General features: G+C 39.5%; 1 protein-coding gene across 1 annotated transcript in view; it reads left to right on the forward strand.

The window, feature by feature from the left end:
* The window catches only part of WWC3 (WWC family member 3), a 112,266-nt gene that overhangs the window by 24,859 nt on the left and 69,946 nt on the right, over window positions 1-17,461 (forward strand). Inside the window, exon 2 of the mRNA XM_081276922.1 lies at window positions 17,174-17,283. Within this exon, the coding sequence (XP_081133048.1) occupies window positions 17,174-17,283 (110 nt within the window). The remainder of the gene's footprint in view (window positions 1-17,173; window positions 17,284-17,461) is intronic.

Raw genomic sequence — 17,461 nt, forward strand, 5'->3', positions numbered from 1 at the left:
CTAAGAAGAACCAATAAAAATTAGAAAAAAGAAATTATAATGAAACTGAAAATCCCTTTAAAAAAGTTTTTTTTTTTTATCTTAGAATATGTGCTGCTCAGAGCCAATATTTCAGTGATCTGTTGCTCACTGTTTCTGTCTACCTCCATTTCATCTACTCTTCTTTCTCTGAGGGCTCAGGGTCTTCCCACTTCCCTTGACTCCCTTTTAAAGCAATGTTGTCTGTGTATCCTTGAGCTGCTGTAACAGAGTGCCACTGTGTGGGGGGCTTCAACAACAGACTTTTATTTTCTCATAATTCCAGAGGCCAAAAATTCCAGATCAAATGCTGGCAGATTCTCTTCTGGGTTGTGGATGGCCACCTTCTCTCTGTCTTCACAAAGAGGAGAAAGCAATCTCTGATTTCTCTTCATTTTTTTTTTGAATAAGGATATCAGCCTTTTAAGATTAATGCCCCCACCTTATAATTTTGTTTTAACTTTTATCACCTCTTCATAGGCCCTATTTTCAATATAGGTATTTTCAATATTGTCTGTTAGGGCTTCAACATGAATTTTTAGTGGAACTCAATTCAGTCCACAGCATTCTATTCCTGGCTCCTCAAAACTCATGTCCTTCTCACGTACAAAATACGTTCACTCCATCTCAACAACCCCCAGAGTCTTAACTAATTCTAGCCACCAACTCTATAAAGGTCCAAAGTCTCTTCTAAATATCATCAAAATCAGATATGGCTGAGACTTGAGTTATGATTCATCCTGAGGCAAAATTCCTTTCTAACCGTGAATCTGTACAACCAAACAAGTTTTATGCCTCCAAAGTACAATGACAGGTTAGGAATGTCATAGGTAGTCCCATTCCAAAAGGGAGAAGTAGAAAAGGAAGTGGATGGTGGGTAACAAACAAGTACAAAACCTAGCAAGGCAAATTCCATGCAGTCTTAAGGCATGGGAATAATCTTTGGGTTGATACCCCACTTTCTAGACCCACTGGATGGCAACATCACACTCATGGCTCTGCAAATTCCCTGCCCTTTGAAACAGGAGGAGACAGTCTAATTCCTGGGCCTGCAGTGGCAGTGGCAGTGGCAGCCTTGCTGATCTCTGAATTATCTTCAGGGTAATTCTTTGATTTTCTTTAATAGTCCATGTTCATACCTGAATATCTCTATGGTAGAATCTTACAGAATCTGAGAAATCAGACAGCTTTCTTTCATTTCATCCTGATTTCTGTGTACCCTATAGTTCAAATTGGCAGTTTCTCTACTGGCCAGTTCTGCCTCTGTTTCTGGTTGCTGCTGAGATGGCTGATTAACATCATAGGTAACCTCTCTATGGAATGATTGTCCAGCCACGCCCTTGATGATCTCTTTGGAACACGTGTCTTCATTTTTCATATCCCTTTATCTGTCCCTTTGTTCGTCCTTTAGTCCATCTATACATGCATTCCTGCCTCCTATCCATCTGCTTTTCCATACCTCCATTCCTTCATCCATCTGAACATAGAGAACCCCAGGGTCCATGCTAAGTCCTGGGGGATAAAACCTCTTGAACCTTGATTTTGAGGTGTGCAGAGTCTAGTGGGGCATCTGAAGACACTTACCAATCAATGAAGATTCAGATCAAAGCAGAACATTGGGGTCAGGATTGTTTGAGCTTGTGGTGAGGCAAGCCTCTCCAGGGGAAGGGGGCTATAGATTCCTAGAGAGAGAGAAGATATTTAGAGATAGGTCATTTATGACTTCTGAGCACTGGACTGGTGCTTTGGAGTAGACAAAGACAAAAGACCTGTATCCTCTGTGATTGGATTACTGGGCCATGTTTGAAAGGCAGGCAGGCATGGACCTTTGGTCTTACCTCTGGATCTCAAGATAGCTCCTCCATTCTGTCATGTCCCCTCTTCTATCATGAAGCAGACCTTGGGCACACAAGGTTTATATCAGCAAAGGATCTCACTGTGGAGTCCTGATAAGCATTGTTTTAGCTACATGGGTGGCCAGGCAGTTTTGTACCTGAGCAGTTCTGACTTACCTGACAGTTCCCTTTGATGGCAATGCTGAACTCTCTTTGCAGAGCGTTCAGAGTATGTCCCCTGCAATGGAACTAACTCTAGCCTGCGAGCACAGTCAGCCTTGGGTGGGTATACTTGACTGGATGTTTTTGGCCAGGTTCCATTGGTCTGCACATGCATTATATTGCTGTACTTGAGAGGTTCATTGTGGATGCTAATGGGTTTCTAGATGCCTTAGGGTCCAGAAACTTCTGCCAGAGTGGTAGGGGCATATGATGATGTGTACTGGATTGGTTCCACAGAAGGTAGAGTTTGAAGTAGTTTTTATGATAAGGAGTATTTACTATGCTCCTTCAGGTGGGAGACTTTAGCTTCTTTTCACTTCTAAAGGAGAATTTGGAGCTTATTATTGATCCACCTCTTGGGGCTGCCAATTGGTCTGGCCTGCAGCTGTCTTGAGTCAAGTGTTGTTGAACATGGTCCTGCTCTGAGGATTCTTTTTTTATTCTTGTGACTTGATGTTAGGCAAAATGATGGTCCCTGCATGAGTGCCAATTGTTTTGGGGAGTGACTTCCTCTTTTAAAGACTTTCCCAAGTCCAGCCCAGCAAAACCTGGACTGTTTCTCTAATTCATTTGTTTGCACATCTATTAAAAAGACAATAGTGACCAGTTCCTACCTTCTTAGAGATTGTCATTGGATAAATCTTTACACAGACCACAAGTTCCTACTTTGGCAGACTTGCATGATTACAGATACTGAAAATGCTTACACTCTATGTCTTTCTGGTATTCCTTAGAACAAAAGCCATCAGGATCATGGGAATGATTACAAAGTAAGCACCAGTGTTCCTGTTACTCTTTCCATGGTATACAGCTGAGGTGATAATGTTCACCCCACTCTTGGTCAGGGTTCTGGTAAAGGGCTTCACAACACAGTCAATGACTCCAGCCTCTGCCATGGCTATTCATAGCCCAACACTAGTTCAGGCATCATGGTTCTTGTCCTGCTCCACCAGCAGGCTCCCTCCTGTCCACACTTCCTGTCTGTCTCTGCTGTCTACTTTCTCTGCAGCCCAAGGGCTCCTTTGCAAAGCAGATCTGCTGACACACCCTGCTTCATATTCCTCGGTGGTTTCATGCCACCTGCAGAACCCAGCTTATGTTCTTTAGGACATCCCACACTTTCTTCAGGAGGCTTCCTTTCCCCACGCTAGCCCTCATCTCACCTGGATGGGGCTGGGGTGGGTCCCCAGTCCAGGTAGGACTGGCTCATCAGAACTCAAGTGTCCTCCCCCACACCCTGCACTCCCAGGCAGGTTAGAGGCAGCCTTAGTGCCTCTGTTAAAACCAGCCCTTCCACATCCAGCAGTGCTTGTTTACTAGGATGGCTCTGCCCCTGGGCGGTGAGCTTTGGGAACAGGATTCCTGAAATTGGAGTTCCCAGACTAGCTGCATTTTGAGTGTATGTGTAGGCACATTTTTCTGGCAAAGAGACTGATGACTTGTCTCAGATTCCCAAGGAGAAGCAAGATCTAAAAAGAACTGCTGTCCCTGAGAGCTTAGTATTCTCTGCATACTTTTCTGGCATGCAGTTAATATGTCATAGATTGTTAGCATTTCCCCCTCTGTGCTTTTATTCATGGATTTAGTTCATGATGTATGCAAATATATGACTATAAATAATGGAATTCTCATGACCCAAAAGAAAATGGGTTAGGTGACTGTTAAAAAAGTTGCTTTGTGGGGGAGATGGTGGTAATTAATGCAAAAAAAAAGTCTGTTGATAAAATATTTTTGCTCTTATTCCTTCTTAGAAATCTGGTGCAAGAATTTATCACTGGGCTTCAATACAAAGGGGAGAATTTAATCTTAGCAATATTTGGAAAGTTTACATTGAGATTACAGAGCCCAAATGACTGTAGCATTACCACTGCTGGTTGTCTGGGGATGGCCAAAAACCATCCTGCTTTGCCTTCCTTGTGATGCCATTTCTGAAGAATGCTATTGTTCAGCCTCTTCCCTCTCCTTGGCTGGTGTGGTTTTCCTCTCCCATTACAGTTGAATTTACTTCTTCCGTCGATTGTTACTATTTGTTTCTTTTTTCCCCAAAATCCTTCCTTAAAACCTCCCCTTTTAATTTTTAAATCTCTCTTCCTGTCTCTTATATTCAGTAGTAAATTAAGTACCAAAATATTATGATGCTTTATTTTGGAAGAACTATGTTAGGGACCCCCCCCCCCGCCCCCAGCATTTGGCAATTTAAAAAAAAGTTGGCTAGTAACCTCCCTAACTATGTTCTCACCAGAGAAATCATCATTAAAAAATTGTCAAGAGGATAAAGGAAAAAAATAATTATTTAAGAACAGATTGTAGTGCATATTATGCTTATTATAGAGCTCTTAGAGTCCTTTAATTTTTCTGGAAATCCCTTCACTATGCTCTATGTGGATGTGGAGGGAGGTGGCTGGTTCCACATGCAGGCTTATGAGTCCTTGACTGCCCTTACCTGTGTCCCCTTCTCAACACTTAGGTCCCTGAACTCAATTTTCTCCTAGGTAAATTGGGGATGGAACCCAGGGCCTTATGTATGCTAGGCAAGCACTCTACCACTGAGCTTGAATCCACTTCTTAATTGTCATGATGATTAAATTCTTCCTATTTGGCTGCACACAGTGTTAGGATTTGCTGCAGGATTGGCAAGTATGGTTGCACAGTTTTAGTTGTAATTTCAATACTGGCAGTGTGTGTCTGTACATTGTGCTTCAGTGCTTACATGACTAGATATATCTCTGTACAGTCAGCCTTCTGTATCTGTGGTTTCTGCATCTGTGGATTCAATCAACCCTCAGAACAAAAGTATTTGAAAAAAATTGCATGTAGACTAAACATATACAAAGTTTTTTTTCATGTCTTTATTCACTAAACAATACAGTATAACAGCTATCTACATAGCATTTACTCTGTAATTGGTATTATAAGTAACTTAGAGATGACTTAAAATATACAGGAGGATGTGTATAGGTTATATGCAAATGCTAGACCATTTTGTATAAAGGACTTGAGCATCCATGGATTTTGGTATCCATAGAGGTCCTGGAACCAATCCCTTATGAATACCAAAGGACATCTGTATAGATATATTCTGGAGTATTGCCTTTCCAAATGCTGCTGTTACCAAAAGTAAGGAGATTATTTTATATAATATGCACAACCAAAACATAAGTTCATGACAGTATGTATTATGTTACCCTTAAGAAGTGTCAGGTGCTCTAATATTTTCTTTTAGAAATAAACATTGCTGGGGACCTACATACTCAATTTCATTGCTCACTAATGGTTTGTGACTACAGTGTGAAAACCCTGTTACAGAGTAATGTGCTGAATGAATACAGAGGATCAGAAATCAGTGGTTTGGAGAATGTTTCAACACATGTTCTGATATTTGAAAGTCATTCTGGGATGTTCATCAGCCATGACTTAGAATTTATGGGCCAAAATTGCCAGATGAATCTAACAGTTTAAAGTGAGTAAGATGACAGTGAAGCTAGCAATAGCATCCATGTTTTCTGAACTTTTTCTTTTCCCAAGTGTTTCATAGGAGTTAGAATCCTGAAATTGTTCTTCCTACTGTAAATGAAATACTCAATAGGAATCTCAGTGTGTATGTATATTTTAAAAATAGCTTTAGTAAGGTGTAATTTACATATCATAAAATTCACTCATTTTGTATATAGTTTGATGAGTTTTAGTCAATTTATATAGCTACATGACCATCACCATAATTATGTTTTAGAAAATTCCCATTGCTTCCCACCATCCTTTGCTCCAGCCCTGTGACTGCTGACCTGCTTTCCTGGTTCCTCTGAGGAAAAGTCATGTTTCAGAAGTCAGACTCTTCTGGGTGTCATCATTTCTACACCCTCCCTGATGAATGAACTACAGTGGAGCTCAGGGAGAAGGATTCAAATGGGGTCTCTAGAAAGTACTAAAGACTTCTCTGCAGATGCATGAGATGGGTGTGTGGGGCTTGTGAGGTAGCTACACAATGAAGGCTCAGAGCTGATTTGGGGACATCCTTGTGAGGACCTTCCAGCCTGTGCTGGCTCCCCTCCCTTAGCTCTGTGCATCCAGGATGCCATTCCTAACGTGACAAGTCTGTATTTCCGATGGTGCTGGTAAACAGATCCTGAGCACCTGTTGTGCCCAGTCTCTTAAGAGGAAGCCACGTTTCTGTCATGCTACAGCTCATTCTCCCTTGGGTCTAGTCTCTCTAGCCTCAGATCTGCACGCCTGCTTATAAGTGTATTCTTTTGGGACCAGGACCATCTAAAAACAACTCTAGAGCTGCCATAGAAAACATACATTTGAGTGGCCAACTCTACTCAGCATTGGTCAAGTAAAGTCTGACTCATCCTGTGTCTGCAATGGAGCACCTTCAGGGCATACCCAGGAGCTCCATGGGGGTTGGGTCAGAGTTGGAGGAGCCAATCTTGCCCTGAAGGCACCAATACTAGGGGATATAAACAGATAACCACATTATGCTTTCAGTTTTAATAAAATGTTGCAGAAGAGATCAAGTGCTGAGGCTGACCAAATAAAGGGCAACTTGCTTCCTTCTTCTATGGACAAGAGGAATATGAACCATACCTTGGAAGAAGCATTAGAATGTGACAGGAAGTGGGTAGGAGGGAAGCATGGCAAAGAGAATGAAACAACCCAACTTTGGGGATAATGGTTACCATGGGTTGCTGGGTAAGAAGATGAACAAGAAGGAGCCAGAGGGAAGCCAAGAGTTCCTGAGTGAGATTTTGTGGTCTCAGAAATCTGTTTCTTTTAAAATGTCATCAGGGGCTTGTAGAAGTCAGCTTCTCTGGTCAGATATTTCTTAAATGGTCTCAGCTGGGTGGATTTCATTGTGAAGAGTCATAGAATCAAATGATTGTAGAATTTAGATAAGACACTAAAACAGAGGTCTCCAAAATAGTAGCCATAGCCACTGAGCTCTTAAATCTTGGGGAGCCTGAAATTAGAAGGACACAACCTGTGAAATACAAACTAGATTTCAAAGACTTTGGTACAAAAATAGAATGTAGAACCTTCCAGTTAAATTTTTTATAATTACTACACTTTTCAGTGATAGTATTTGTAATATGTTGTGATAATAAATTTTTGAAATTAGCTTTGCCTGTTTCTTTTTACTCTTTTAAGTATAGATATAAGAATTTTTTAATTAGATATGTGATGATTCTCATTGTGTTTCCATTGAGCAGGACTGACTTAGGGAATTCAGTTTACCAACTTGGGTTAATTTTATCTTTATTTTACCTTAATTTGTATTGCTAAAATTGCTTATATGTAAAGTTGAACAGTGTTTTTGTGTCATCTCAGAGAGTCCACTTGATAGGCTTGCTGGGAAAATTCTGTTTTCAGCCCTGTTGGGTGGTGCATCCAGATGAATGGTTGTGATTGATTTGGTACCCCTCTGGGTGTGGTTTCCTTTGCATGGCAGGCTGGCGTCTTGGCCTGAGGTTGGCTTACTTTTAAACTATGTTCTGCTTATATGGTATTATGCTTGTAATTCAGAATAATAATCATATTCTCCTCGTTTGTAGAGGAAAAATATAACATGGAAGGAAAATAGACATCCACGGAGTATGTAGTAGTTCCAGGAACTACTATGTCTCTGCCTTTCTGCCTCACCACCCCCATAGTAATAACGAAAAAACTGAGATGCAATGAGACTGAGTCATTTGCCCAGGCTCATCCTCATTAGCAAGTGCTTAAAGTATAGTTGCCCCAGTTTTAAGTTTTTCTCCCTGGAAATTTTAGAAAGTTATTGCCATCTATGCCAGTGATTCAATAAACTATATTATGAGAGACCTTACATTTATTCAGTCACTAGTTGGTGACATTTCCCAGGTGTGCTGACTTCCATTGCATCAATGCCTGAACATGTTTGAGAACCGGTTGGATCAGATGACTGGGGGAGCAGAGCCTGGGAAGATTGCTCATCTTCTAAATGCCTCCTCTACTGGTCTGCCTTGGGAGAGTTTTTTCTTTGCTGGAGGATAGAACATTATGCCTCTTTGTCTCCTCTGGACACTCTTTCTGGTGGACAGGCCTATATTCAGGAAACCATATAACACATCAGAGGCTGGCTTTATCATTAGAGAATTAGAACAAAAAGATGGAGGTCTTCAACAATATTTCAGTCAGTTCTGATAAATTACCTTTCTTCTTTCTAAGGACAGATCAGTTTTAAAAAAGAGATATCCAAATGAGGACTAACCCCATAGTACCCTGGCCTTCCAAATCCTGCTTTTCTTATCATCTAGGTCTTGAGAGCTCAAATTCAAAATACCCTTTTCTTTCTTCATTTTCTCCCCTTTCAATTTTTTCTCAACTGTTAATTGGCTCTATTCTAGTTTTTGCATGGTATCAACTTCTGAATTTGGCTGGATTAATATATCAAACACTTTAATGAAGAACTGTATTTCTGGGGACTCTGGCTTTGAAGGGTTAATTAGAGAAACAATTGCCTTTCTTTCAAGGAACTCAAAGACTAATTGGGGAGATGGCCATGTCAAAGTAATACTAGCAAGTAAGAAGAACTATCCATAATAGAATTTAAGACTATGGAGTGGGGGGGACGGACAAACCTCCTAATCCTCTACCAAAAAATGTCTATACTTGGATAACAGTTTTTTTTTTCTAAATCACTAAAGACATTCACATCATCAAATGAGATTAAATGTTCAGATTTTTCATAGATTCTGATTACTTCCCTTCTTTGTCCAGATCTCTAAGTGTGTCAGCCAGCTAACTGCTTTAGCAAACAACTCCACAGTTTCAGCTGCTTGGCAGATTAGAAGTTACTTGCCCATGTCAGATCATTATGGAGGATGGAGGGGCTTCTAAGACCCCCTGATATGCATAATCATTCAGGGACCCAGATTACTTCCATAATGTAGCTCATCCATCTTTGGAGCTTTGCTACCCTCTTTTGAATCCTCTGCTTTTGGCCAACAGGCAAGGGAAGAGAGAAGGCATGGAAATTCTGCCAGGAGCTTATGGAACAAGTCTGGAAGGGGTCCACATTATTTAAGCTTACATTCCATTGGCTAGAGTGCAGCCACATGGACCCACCTGGCTGCAAGGGAGGCTGGGAAGTATTTGACCTTTCTGTGGGCTCAAGAGGCATATAGAACTGATGCTGCTCTATTAATTTGAGTAATAAATGCTGAATTAGGAGGCAGCCTTTAAATGTTGGCTCAATTGATAGAGCAGCAACATTTTATTTGCTATTAAAAGATGCATATGGCACACTTCTTTTTGGGTTTTGTATCCTGAATGATATTGATAATACTGATCTTCAAACTCAGGCAGGTTGACTATGAATGTCCTTAGACTGACTAACCTGTTTCTCCATGGTGAAATGCTGTGCCCTGTGGAACATGTCAACTGTGTCTTTGCAGGGGAGATTCAGGGAGACATGTGCACCCCTGTGAGTAGTTGTTTGTGGGAGGGACATGGTAATTTAGAAAAATCTCAGTTGTACCTAGTTGAAGGCAAAAGAATAGTGCTATGTTTTGTCATTGCTGAAGCAGAGAGATAAATCTGGAGATGTGCCTTTCATTTTGCATACTGAAGACTTGGAGACTGGAGGTCTCCTGCAGATGCACTTTTATGCTACTTGAGCAAAGGGGTTTACCCGCATCCAGTCCTCTGTGGTCATTTGTCTTAGGGTTTACTTCTAAATATCCTTTTCCTTAAGGTAAGGTTGATGAGCCATTTGCTCTTCAGGTTAGTCTGGGAATTTATCCATGAACTGGGATAATTTTGAGTTGGAGACAGTGAAAAGACTGACAATTATACTTTTTAAAAATTCTCAAGCAGACTCAGTATTTTCACATAGAAATCACAAATATTATTTGGGAATGGTCAGTTCTAAGGCTCTATCTCTAATTGGAACCCTCATGTTACATTAATACATTGAATTTCAGTTGCAATGTTTAGACCAAGTTCTGGGGGGCATGATGATTCTTCACCCTAAATTCTAGAATTGGGACTTGATGACAAGTGCCACTTCAGTTTTTAAGCATATTCTAAATAAGTATCTGAGGTAAACATACTTTTGCATGATCATTCTGATATTTTTTAAAAACATTTATTCTTTAGTGTAAGTGGACACAATACCTTTATTTAGTTTTTATGTGATGCTGAGGATCAAACCCAGTGCCCCATGCATGCTTGGTGAGCACTTTTCCTCTGAGCCACAATCCCAGCCCCTAAATGATCATTCTGAATGGCTTTTCAGGACTAATGTGGCAGGTTTTGTGGTACATTTACCACTGTTTAAAGCATCGGCAGACAAATGCAGCATCTTTTGAAAAGAACTTCTCAACTTCACTTTGGGGGTAACTGACATCCCTTCTTGTCTTTTGACCTTGGAATTAGTTCTGGAAATCTTTAAAAATGATTGTCAATAGAACTTATGAATTTTATGAAGACAAATGTTTCTTTCATTTTCTTTCATAGACAATAATATTCAACAGTGTACAGTTTATTGGTTTTTAGTATATCTACAAAGTTTTGTGACCATCTCCACTATGTAATTACAGAACACAAATATGCTATTCCCAAAAGAAAACCCTGTACCTATTAGCAGTCACTCCCCATTCCCCCTTTCCCCAACCCCTGGCAACCTCTGATCTATTTTCTGTCCCTGTGGATTTGCCTATTCTGGATTTTGCCTTTTGATGGAACCATGTAACACATAGCCTTCTGTGTCTGGCTTCTCTCATGTTATCCCTCTCTACTCCCAGCACCACCCCCACCATAATGACTTCAAGATTCATCCTCATTGAATTATGTGTCAGTACTTTTGTCTTTCTTATGGCCAAATAATATCCCATTGTATGGATACACCATGTTTTATTTATCTATTCATTAGTTGGTGATTGATGTTTCTATTTTTTGACTATTGTGAATAGTGCTGCTATGAACATTTGTGTACAAGTTGTTGCGTGGACAGATGTTTTCATTTCTCTTGTGTACACATCTAGGAGATCATTGCTGGGTCAAATGGTAATAACTATATTTAACTGTTTAAGAAATTACTGAATTGTTTTCTAAAATTAATGACTGTCATGGATATTTATACTTATGAAAATGTGGAAATAATGTAGATGTCAATAGTAAGAGAGTGCTTAGGTAAATTACATTAACCCCTGGAGTGAATGAATGATTTGTACGAATGTAATTTATTTATTTAGCAAACATTATTGAACACCTATTTCATGTTATACTGGACCAGGTCAAAGGAAGTGTAGAGGGAGTAATTGTTTTTGAGGAACTTGAGGAGTTTGAGCTGTTCACCCATTCCAGGTGATATTCATAAATAAATTATGACAAAGGAGACAGAATTCTTTGCTGTAGTTTAGGCTGGCTGGCTCCAGTAATTTTAGAGAGACTTAAGGTAAGAATTAATAAGTAAGCATGTTCCAAAATTAAGTGGAAGAAGGTAGAATAGAAAATCACATTTACTATATGATCACAACTATGTAAAAAAACCCCACAAAGAATGCATTTGATAAAGGAGGAGAAAAACATACCAAATTAGGAGTAATGGTTGCATTTTGGTGGTAGGTTGAAGGACATTCTTTCCTTTTTATGTGCATTTCCAAAACTTCATGTAATTCAACCCCCACCCCAAGTCTGTGCATGATGATTGTGGGATAGAGTTGGCAGAAAGAGTCTAGCATCAAATTTTGGGGGAGATAAGAACTCAAGAACCTGGGGTAGCATTCCTGTGAGTGAAGACAGACCTGGGAGAAATACCACTGTGAAGGCTTTAAGCCTGAATGCCTTCCTCCTCCCTTCCTCAGGCACCTGTCTCCTAGTTCATATCCTTTACCCATCTGTGGCCCTGCCTGGGCACCAGCAATACTTCACTGTGTACTTAACAAGGAAGTTTTTAAATTATTTTGAAAAGAAAAAAAGTGTCTTCCAAGTTAAAAGCCTAAACCATGCTTTTTTAAGAAGACAAGTTGATTTTGCTCATTTATTTGCTTAAATTATCTTGCCTAATCTTTTTGTTCCCTTTCAGAAATCAGAGATCAGAAATGAGAGACAGCCCACATCATCTAATCTATTCCAGAATGTTCTACTTTGGGAATCCCTGACAGCCCCCACCCCCTGCAAATCCACTTATCCCTGTTTTTAAAAAGTGAGGCTTAGATACTGATAGGCCTAATCTGGGGGAGGTGAATGGGAGTGATGGAAAGCATAGAACTCACATGATCTTACCTCTATGCAAAGGGGAGGAGGAAGTATCAATGTGGGAAATCCCATCACAGTTGGATGAAATGGAGCAGAGAAACAGCATAGAGCAAAGTGCTTTTTCTTTTTAGTTTTTCCTTGATTTTTAAATGTGCTTAGCATTTGAACTGGCAAATGCAAATAATAATAAAAAATCAATTACATTTATAAAAATACAAGATGTTTTCCCTAGTGACAATTGCAGAATTAGAAGTCGCACAGCTTTGGTTAATGCAAACACAGCTTTGGGCATTAAAATTAAGAATATATGGGGAGAAGGATAGGAGATCAGACTAAAGATATAGGTTTGATCCTGTTTGTAAAGTATCAAGAATTAATCTTAAGCAGAAACTATGAAATCAAATTTTGGATTGGTTGAATTTGAAATACTAACAAATAAATAAATACCAGTTTTACCAGTGTGAAAAAAGGAGGCATAAATAAATTCATGGTGGTCTTTGTGAGTATGAATTATTGGGTGGTGCTGTAATAGAGGAGGGTCTGGGAGAGGCTGAGGTGTCTGGGTTGTTTTTTTTTCCCATCTTTTACTAAATGGCCTTTGGTAGTTTGAGTTCCCCTGTTTTATTGTTTGTGGTTTTCCTGTCTCTTTCCACATATTAATATGCCACTGTTTTCTCTGTGTGACTGCTTGTAATAATGTGTCTCTTTCTGCTTCTAATTTTTCTCTTTTGCTTTATTGTAAGAGAAATAAGTTACAAGATTACCATTCCCCTTTTTCTATATACTATGTAACTAATATGGGAAAGCTGAAAGACTTATACTTGCACTGGGGGAAGTTGGAGAGCTGAGAAAGATTTAAAATATCTCCAGTTCTGTCTTTGACATGTTTCTAACTTTTTGTTAAGTTCCATTAAACTTTTATTTTTTTCTTTTTGGATTCAGCTTAGTCTGGATGCTATCTAAGGTTTTAGCCTTTTCACATACCAAGCAATTTCCACTTTTTTCTTAATTGCATAAAGTTCATAAACCTCTCTGCTAATGTTAGCAGTATCATTTTCCATTCATTTTGATAAAATAATACAAACAAAATGCATTAAACCATATGTAACCCAAGCTGTTATAAATTTTTGTAGTTCCTCTCCTTGCGGTCCATGCTGTCTCTGCCCTGAGAAAGTTCTGTTTCTATGAAATGACAGTTTGAAAACCATGCAATAAAATTGTCAGAAGTGCCCACATGGTGCTGAACAGACCTAAAGATGCCTTAGCTTGCCAAACTTTTTTTTTCCAAACAAAGGTCTGGATATTGGGTCCATTGGGAAATGCCTAGAAGCATGAATCTGGCATTGAGGGTCAATTTAGGGGGTCAGTGTAGTTCAAACAAAAGGGTAAATTGTCTGAAATTGGAGGCATGTGTGTATTTAGGGCCACGGTGGCTGTGGCTTCTCAACAAGGAGTAAAGCAAATGTGCTTTAGGCTGTTTGTTTCAAAAGCCTCCTTCCCTTGTGAGATCACTGCTGGGTTCTGGTTGAGTGAGGAGGCTAAACAGCTAACATTCATTTAAGTGGAGGGTGTGCACAAATTTAATAAACATGATTAGGAGTGGTGTTTTGTGCCTGATGGGCACAGTAACATGAAAACAGAAGTGGCTCCCACACAGTGGAGACAGTAGGAGTTTGGGAGTCAGACAAAACCTTATTGATAATTTGTAGAGAATTGAGCTGGACTTTGCAGGGCAAATGGGAATTGGGAATGACAGGGGTATTGGAAGCCTATCCACAGGCCCAGGAAAGGCTGAGGACAAGATGCTCAGACTAGAATGAATGTTATGTTTTGGGGGGGGGGGCAGATGAACAGACCTATCTACAGATTGTGTGGGTATATGGAGTGGGGGGAGTGATAGGGAGAAAAAGTAGAATGAGCTAGAAACTTTGTATGGGCTTGGGGAAGACTTTAGTACCAGCCCAGGGAACTTGGCAGACTGAATGCTATGCACCTTTGCACAGAGCAGCTTGGCTTGAGGAAGAGTCTTTGGGCATTAGTCTCTCCATTAAAGTGAATGGATGATAATTGGCAAGAAAAAGGATCTTGACATTTTCTAGGATGAAGCTTTCTGCCTTGCTCGGAGCACTGGTTATCCCCCAGCCAAGCCTGATATCTCTTGTAGGTGGTTCCTAGCCTTACGCTGACAATGCAAGACCATGCTTTTTAACCAACAATAGCCAGAAACACCCCTTGCTGAAAAGCTAACACCAAAAGAACGCCAGTGTTCCAAACCCCAGGCAGTGCCCTTCTAATATTCAACTCTTCTCATTGTAGAGATGTGATCAATAGATTCTGAAACTGAATAACTTATAAGAGGAAATTTACTCATTGCTGATGTAATGTTACCCACTGACACCTTTCTTGAGAGAAAAACATCATTTTTATATTAATATAGTTTAGAATATTCATGATAGTATATGTTGTGCAAGAGAAAACCACAAAGTCCCTGTCTCATAAACATTTTGGGTAATTAGGGAAGTAAATCTAAACGTTTTTTCCATATGCTTTTATTGGTGTGTTATAATTGTTCATAATGGTGGGATCTGTTTATATAGTCATACATAACATATACAAATCAAAGCATTTTTGATGCTGTTATTGAAAATTGTACCAGGATTTGTTTATCTTCAATGAAGCCACAACTATCTGGACATCTTGAGAATGTGACATTCTGGTAGATAAGTCAGAAGAGTGGTGTAGATTTATTTTAATATTCTTGAATAGGACTAAATGTGCTCTGTGCATTTCAATGCCTGCTGCTAGATGACAGCCTGCACCCTCACCATTGATGTCTTTTCCATGTCTGATGGACTGTGAGGGGCTTAGGCACCAGTTCTCTATTGCTGCATGATAAGTCACCAGAAATTTTTGGTTGTATTGTCTCACATGATTTCTGTGGTGTGGGATTTGGAAGGGTTTGTGTGGATAGTTCTCACTTGGAGTCTCATGGGTTGTGGTAAAGATGGTGGCTAGGGCTTCTACATAAAGCCAATATGAAATTCACCAAAATGGCAGAAGTATCACTTGAATTGTAAAGTAAATGAATTAGGCTCAGAAGTGCCATAAGGATGGGGTTCCCACTTATATTTGTTGATTAAATGACATTGTATGTAAGTATGCTTAGTATATGCTTGCTTTTGGTCATTTTTCTCTAGGCTTTTTTGTTTTTTTTGTACTGAGGATTGAATTTAGGGGCACTTGGCCACTAAGCTACATCCCCAGCATTATTTTGTATTTTATTTAGAGATAGGGTCTCACTGAGTTGCTTAGTGCCTCATTATTGCTGTGACTGGCTTTTGAACTCATGATCCTCCTGCCTCAGCTTCCTGAGCTGCTGGGATTACAAGGAGTGTGCCACCATGCCCAGCTTCTAAGCCTATTCTTGAATATTATTATGCTGGAATGGCAGTGATATGCTCAGGACTCAATTTGAGTTAAGGTAGGATTATTTTTGCTGTGATTTGGTCCAATTTAGGACTTTATTCATGTACAACACTCTGCTGCTACTTGCTTGGCTTGGAACCACATCACCATGTCACCATCCCAATCGGTAAGGGAATCCTGCTACAGATGTCAGTGTCAAGGGATAAGACAGAGTATGCAGTAGTTTATCTTGTGATGTGGTTTTTTTAGTGTATCATATATGGGAGGATGTGTATAGTCAATTTTCCCTTCTGGATACTTCTGTTTTTATATTGATGTTAACTTCTTAAAATCATATATTTAAAACTAAGATTAAATGAAGATCAAAATCAGAGTTGTTCTGATAATATTTATCAATTTCTCAGTGCTACTGGGAGAAATAGCCTTGTGGTCCAACCAGTTTGGGAAAATCATATATTCAAAATTTAGTTTGTGAGGCCTGGCTGTGGGTGTGATGTCTCATTTTCCCGGGGCCAGGGACTTGAACAGAAGAAGTGGGAGGGTTGAGCTTGTGAAATTTAGGTTATCGGATTCCCATGCATACCAGTCAGTGTGCATTTATAGAGACAACCAAAGAGATAGCTGCCCAGACTCAGACAATTATAGGTGTGTCCCGTTTTATACAACAGCTGCTGCCCTAAAACCATCTTGTCAATCAACATGATCAAGGCAGTGGGGGAGGGGGAAGCTCTGCCCAAAGAAATCCATGAAAAACAATTTACTTTCTCTCTTGTCAAGCCCAGGTTTCCTTAATCAGATTTCCCTCAAGAAGAGAAGTTTGTAGACAATGTGCTTTTGCTGTTTTTTCTCGAGAAAAACGAAAAATGATCCTTTGAAATTTCTGATTCTTATAGTGCAGGAAGTGCTCAGAAGGCATCTCATTGTACTGTTACCTTGCTTGACTTTCTGCGTTTGCTTGATGGTTGATGTTGGTTCATTAACTTATGACCATGGGTAGTGAAAATGCTTCAAGTGCATTGTGCATAGGTTTAAGTTGGTGTTCATGTGTGCTGGATGGAAACTGAAAGTTGTAAGAGAGAGCATTTCTCACGGAGTGAGAGCAGAGCATGGGTGCTCTCCAATTCTGGAAGAGTCACATTCCATTGTCATGGCCTCATTAATAGACTGTGTGGAAGAAGATGCTTGTTTTACCTGTTTTGTTGATAACTGTCAATATCTGTTTTTGCTGGTATTTAAAGTGCACTTTGAGATAGTAATGCTTTTAATTATAAGTGTTACTAACATTGTTATTTACGCAAAGCTGGTGAATTTATTTTCCAACCAAATAGTTGTGGCAAAAGCAGTCAATTAGATAAGATAATGTATAATTTTGTTCTAAAACTAATTCTAGAATCAACGGAGCTATACAAAACTAACCTGACTTTCAAATTTGTTTTCATAATTTTATTTTGCAGGATAACAAAGCCATTGACCTTTGCCGATTGTGTTGGGGACGAACTTCCTTTAGGATGGGAAACTGTATATGATAAACAAATTGGAATTTATTATATGGACCACATAAATAGTAAGTAGAGTGCCACACTTGCCATCATTACATGTAAATGATTGTTCAGGTTGAATCTCAAAAAATGCTAAAATGTTGTTTTGTAAAGCAAAACAATCGTTACCATCTGATGCAATGTGGAATGGATTTTATAAATATAATGTGAAGTTTTCATTAACTGAGTGCTCAGTGCATGAAG

Source organism: Spermophilus citellus (assembly GCF_964194105.1).
Source record: "Spermophilus citellus genome assembly, chromosome: X".
NCBI classification, from domain to species: Eukaryota; Metazoa; Chordata; class Mammalia; order Rodentia; family Sciuridae; genus Spermophilus; species Spermophilus citellus.